The 6208-nt window shown below is 30.5% G+C and overlaps 1 protein-coding gene across 1 annotated transcript; it reads right to left on the bottom strand.

Moving 5' to 3' along the window:
• Positions 1-248: 248 nt before the first annotated feature.
• Positions 249-5709, bottom strand: LOC139897489 (protein disulfide-isomerase-like). Its single transcript, XM_071880193.1, has 10 exons — positions 5534-5709; positions 2840-2870; positions 2433-2720; positions 2010-2198; positions 1805-1930; positions 1567-1704; positions 1359-1478; positions 1107-1224; positions 878-990; positions 249-533 (listed from the first exon to the last, which is right to left on the bottom strand). Exons 1-10 carry the CDS (start codon positions 5707-5709, stop codon positions 339-341), a joined length of 1494 nt encoding a protein of 497 aa, XP_071736294.1. The 3' UTR covers positions 249-338.
• Between the last annotated feature and the right edge of the window lie 499 nt (positions 5710-6208).

Here is a 6208-nt window from a genome sequence, read left to right as displayed (position 1 = left end):
TGATTGTTGCTCTGTAATTGTGTGTTAGTGATGATTAGTTTGTTTCGTTTTACATATTCAAAAGTTAACGACACATCAACTAAAACTAACTCGCAAACTCATAACAATTGTGGACGGATACCAAAGGCGCCTAAAAGTTTGTTCAACTATCACATGGACAACCAAGCAAGTATATATAAAGCGATTTAAAGTTACTAGAAGAGAAGAAGTCTGTTAAAAGCTACTTTTAGAGTTCATTTTCATTATTGTTTTTAATTTTAATATAAACTCAAAAGAGTACACTGCAGTAAACTAGTTGATCAGTACAGAAAGAGATACGGTATTAAAACACTATTTCTTCAAAGCTCATCTTTAATAGATTCAAGAGTTGACTCAGACGTTGCATCACGGTTGTTTTGAATGAATTCAATGATGTCTTCTTTGCTCCTGTTACCATCATATTGTGCATATTTACCACTTGCAGATTTAAAGAACATTGTTGGGTAACCTTGAATTTCAAATTTGTCGCTTGGAATATCGTTTTGGGTTCCATCCTACAATACACGAGACAAATGTATTAGATGATTTCTTTTATCTTAAAAGGGGTCAAAATCTAAACAAACTATCCAGATTAGTCAAACGGGTCAAAAGTTCTCAGAAGTGTTTATTGGCAGATACAACACAATCTCCTAAATCAATTTAACATCAAGTTTATATCAGTAAGGCAATAATAATATGTATAATATCTTAGAAAGAATTTGTTTAAGGTAAATAAAGACCTGACAGTCACTAGGCTAGTTTGGTACTAAAAAATTGACCATTTTAATAAAACCCGTTTTGACCCGTTACCAACCCACTCGACCCGTCCATACAAACAAGTGACTAAGTAAACACTTACAAGTTTTGCGATTACAACATCGGGATCCTGCTCAAATGAAACAGCCACTTCCTCCAAAATTGGAGCAAGTTTTTTGCAGTGGCCGCACCATGGTGCATACACCTCTAGTAGAACTGTATCGAAAATTGTTACATACATATGTCATTAGCTGATCAACTTTAATTACTTTTTGTAACACTATAAAATAATACATTTAACCAAGCAGTATTTGGAAAAAAGAAAATTTTACCATTCTTTTTGGAGTCCAAAACCATGTCTTTAAGGCTATCGGTAACAACCACCTTCACAGGCTCATCGTTAGTTTCAGGAATCGGTTCTGACTTTATAAATGGTTTCAGCATTCCGTTCTGAAGTCAAGCAAAACAAAATCAGTTTGTAGTAAATTCACTTATATTAATATTTTCATTTAATACTTATTAATTTAATTAATTACTTTGATATGATTCTAAGTTACATGCATATAATCACAACAAAATCATACCATGTAGTCCTTTAACCAAGGAGCCATATGGTCAGACTTCACATTTTGGTTAATATACTTGAGACCTTTAGTGTCCTGTACAAGGATCACAGGTGCCTGATCTTCTTTAAGCCCATAATACTGCACATAAATTAAACTTAGCAAAAAGTTCAGTACACGATTTAATTTCGAACGAAAATGTGTTTGAAAATAACAATAATAACACTACCTGCAAGGCACCTTCACTATCTGGAACATTACCCAAGAGAAAAACTAGTCCTTTCCCTTTGTACGATCCAGCAAGTTCATGGAACGTTGACTTGAAAGTATCGACTTCCTCATGACTAAAATCCAAGAATAACATTACCTAAACAGAACATATTAACACATTAATTAACAGATATTATTCAAATTGTATATGTATTTTTTTTAACAGCTAAAGTTGGATATGTAAATAGAATGGATACCTTGGCGTCATCACTATCAAAGAATTTGCTTAAAAATCGTTGGTTTTCAGCTGTTTGTTCGAAGAGTGTAACAAGAGGAGTGCTCGCTTCATTTATGAACTTCTCCATTTCATCAACTTCAAATTTCTGAAAATTTAATTTATTTAGTTAAAAGAACCTCATAATGTAACATATAATAAAAATATATACATGTGTACACTTGTACCTTGAAATCAACCGCACGTTCATCAAATGGCTTTAGCAACCTAAGAGTTGGCTTGGTGACTGACGAACCACCATGAGGAATGAGCTTAGCGTTTGTAGTATGACCGAAATCATAATCCGATCGTAACTTTTCAGCAAGACTCATGAAATTATCAAACTCCTTTCCTGACAATTTTGGGAATATCCCTACCTGCAACATATTCATCAATTTTAAGTCCTTTTCCTTTAAACGAAAAAAAAATACTCAATCACACTAAGAGCACGAGAAGCAATGACTGAGATTTTCATTGTTTCTTTCGGTTTTCTTCAAGTGTTTTTCAAAAACACTAAAGTCGGTGTCAGTGTTTCTTTCAGTGTTTCAAAACTCACGGACGTTGTTGTTAATGTATTTTAATGGGGAAAAGAAAGAATAAAAAGTGCTTACAATAAAGATGTTTTTGTCATCAATAAAACTGGCTACATCTTCAGATGTTATGATTTGATTTGAAGCAGGACCAACTTGTTTCTTCAAATAAGTAACAATACCATCAGCTTCTCTTGGGCCATTATAATCTTGAATATTTTGTGCACCATTTCTCATAATCTTTATTGTTGGGAACCCTTGTACTTCATATTTCTTTGCAAGTTCTTTGTTATCTTCAGCATCAGCATCAAATTTGGCCAAGACAATTGCAGGGTCATGACTAGATAATAAAGATGCAGCCTTTTCATACTACACATGTCATGAAAATATGGTAAGAATACACTTTTAAGTAAATTAAGAAAAAATAATATTAGAAAGGTGATTTTTGAAATATAGGTGTTGGATCAATATAGAGAGAACACAAGTACCTCTGGTGCAAGATTTTTACAATGACCACACCTGTTAATAAAAATAACAGCATGTAATTAACAGATGTGATGAATAAATTTGTACATTACATGTTTATTACGTGTTTAATAGGGTGTAAATAAATTATCAAATCAAAACTAATATCAATGCTCATTTCAACGTATAAAAAATGAAGAATTAGAAAATAAAAATAAAAATAAAAAATACAGCAAGACTATATACACTTTATTTCATATTTTTATTAAACATGCATTATCTATATATCTAATAGACAAAATCCCGTAGCACTATTCATCAATAGTAACCAGGGGTATTTCTGTCATTTCACCTTTTTTTTGTCTCCAACGATAAAAGAAGCAACTCTCGTAAAAGAACCAACCCTTCAATGTTACCAAAAGATGTCAAAAAAAATTCTTTTTTTACAAAAAAATCAACTAACTTTTTTTTTTCTTCTTTTCTTTCTCAACGATAAAAGAGGCAACTTTCATAAAGGAAACAACCCTTCAATGCTACCAAAAGATGTCGAAAAACATTCTTTTTTACAAAATAGATCTACTAACTTAAAAAAAAAAAAAAAAAAAAAAAAAAAACCGAACGCTAAAAGAAACAACTAAGGAACAACCCTTCAATGTTAGATGTCGAAAAAAATTCTTTTTTACAAAATAGATCATGACTTTTTTTTAACTCGCATTCAAGACGGAGCCCCCGGCGCGAAGCGAGGGCTCCACAACTAGTTTACTACATTTACCTGATATATTTTTAATTAAATATGCTTTTAATACACCTAGACAATATACAATATTTTTTTGTAACTTTTCATTAAATATGCATTAATACTTAATATTTTTATATACGTTTTGTTTATTAAACATACTTTTACTATTTTACTCGTACTAATTAAAATATTTTATTTATTATATATACTCAAAAGACAAAATTTATTCCTCAAAATATAATCTCAATATATTACATATTTTCTCAAAATAGATGTTTTAATCGGCAATGTACAATGTTTTTTTATGCACGCTTGATAGTTTGAGGTGCACATATGCAGTTTTCTTTTGCCACTAAAAATATGGCGTTAAATAAAATACGAATTTGAGAAGCATTATTATGCACAAATCAGCCTAGCCTAACTGCCTAAGCAACATTTTTGGAGTTCTCTTGGTCTAAGAAAGAAAAATTAATTGGACAAATAAAAATATACACTTTTTTGGAGCTCTTTTTTTATAGTTGTTACTACCGAACGTGCAATTTTAAGATTTAGGAAAATATATGTACCTACTTTAATTAACAGTATAAAATTAAAATAGAAATAATAAATGTTCATCAACTTTAACATACGTTTTACAATTTATTTTTATTTTTATAAAATATACTAAAAGTCATGACTCATGCTACTGTTTGGCATGGCTGTAATTATTCACCCCTTCAAAGGTATATCGGTCATTTCGCCTTAATTTAATTTTTTTTAAACAACAACAAAATCCAATAATCTGATACCACAATGACTGGTGTATGAGGGATGTGAGATGTAAACAATCATTCCCATATTCGAGAATAAAAAAAGTAATTTCTCAACCAAGAGTGAAAACACTCTCAAAAGTAGAGAAAGTCATCTCTCTTTATTCGACGGATAAAGAGATTGCTTTCGAGTGGACCTCCGGCCAAGGTTGGAGAATTCGGATCACGGGGGATCTCGTTTGGACTTTTTTAGGGAGATCTCGGCATCTCGGAATAATCTCGGGGAGATCTTGGACGTTGACTTACGTTGACTTTATCGTTTTTTAATAAAAATATACATAAAAACATAAATATATGTATATTTATATACGTTTTTACGAGATTTTACAAAAATATCCGAGAAATGAGCGAGAAAATCTTAGAAATTATGAATTTTACAAGAAAAATTTACAAATTAGCAAGAAAATTCGAGAAATCGTGACTTTGACTAAGTTTGACCCCATTGACCAAGAAATCTCGGGAGATGAACATCTCATCTCGGTTGCCTTCTAAAAACAAGATCTCGGGGGAGATCTCGAGGAGATCTCGGGAGATTTACAACACTGCATCCGGCTAATAAGTATAATTTTTTTTAAAGTAGAATAAAATTAAAATAAAATTGAGACGCCATGAAAATGGTAGAATCAAATTTTCATGGATTTTAAAACCCGTCTAAAATTCAATTTAGGCTCTAAACGGCAGTCAAGACGAAACATATCTTCATTGTTTTATTTTTCTCAACCTTTTTTCATTTCCTTTTTTATTCTTTTATTTTTTTAATATTTAATTAATTGATCGTTAACCGGCCACAATCACCCGTACTGAAGTGCGGGTTTTTTATTCTCGTTCAAACCAAATTTCTTTAATACGCCTAATAAATCAAAATATAAATAAATAAATGCTCATTAATTCATTTTATTTTACAAATTAAAGTTGATTTTCCTTAAGAAATTTCATGCATAAATAAATTCTGTTAACAAATAAAGGTTTTTAGTTGTGATCGTTGTAAACTATTTTTAGAAATCAACAAAAAAAAAAAATGTAAATTATAAAAAATAAAAAACATTCTTTAACTGTGACAAACTTTGAAACCGTTAAAAACAACGCTTAGTTTGTAACTTTTTGTCATTAAATCTAATCTAAACAAAGTAAATAAAATAAATAAATAATAAAGAGGGTGAGAAATGTACCAAGGAGCATAGAATTCAACGACGATGAAATTATGTTTAGAAACAATATCCGAGAAATTAGAGTGATCCAAAGTCAAAACATATTCTTTTTGTTGATCCTCGGAACCAAAAGTCATCGAAAATGTTGATGATAAAACAACAAAGAAACACAACAAAAGAACATTAGAAAACGCCATGAATGATATTTGGTTGTGTTTTATGCGAGAGAAATAAATTGAGGTGTGAGTATGAGTATAAAGTGTGTGTGTTTTGCGTGAATAAATAGTAGGATGAAGATGTCTTTACGACATCGTATGATACGGAATTTTGATAATATTCATGGGGATTTGGACATTCTATTGAAGAATCAATGAGTTTTAATAATATAATAAAGAAATCAAATACTAGTATGTTGTTTCAAAATTTATTTTATACAGTGTTGTAATCCCCTGAATCCAACAATTTGTTTGAAATCTAACAGATCAATCAGAGAGCGAAATGTAGCGCAACAACACATGTGATTGAAAAAAAGAATTTTTTTTTTTTTTTGAAAAAAAATTGTCATTTTTTTTCAATATCATGTGATTTGATATGACATGCAGTAAATCACATGTGATTCTGTATGCTAATCACATGTATTGTAAAACTCAATCACACGTGATTCCGCATGTCAAATATAATCAAATTTGATTGAAA

Source organism: Rutidosis leptorrhynchoides, chromosome 3 (genome assembly GCF_046630445.1).
Source record: "Rutidosis leptorrhynchoides isolate AG116_Rl617_1_P2 chromosome 3, CSIRO_AGI_Rlap_v1, whole genome shotgun sequence".
NCBI lineage: Eukaryota > Viridiplantae > Streptophyta > Magnoliopsida > Asterales > Asteraceae > Rutidosis > Rutidosis leptorrhynchoides.
Note: the sequence above shows the minus strand (reverse complement) of the source record. Positions and strands in the feature narration are given on the sequence as shown.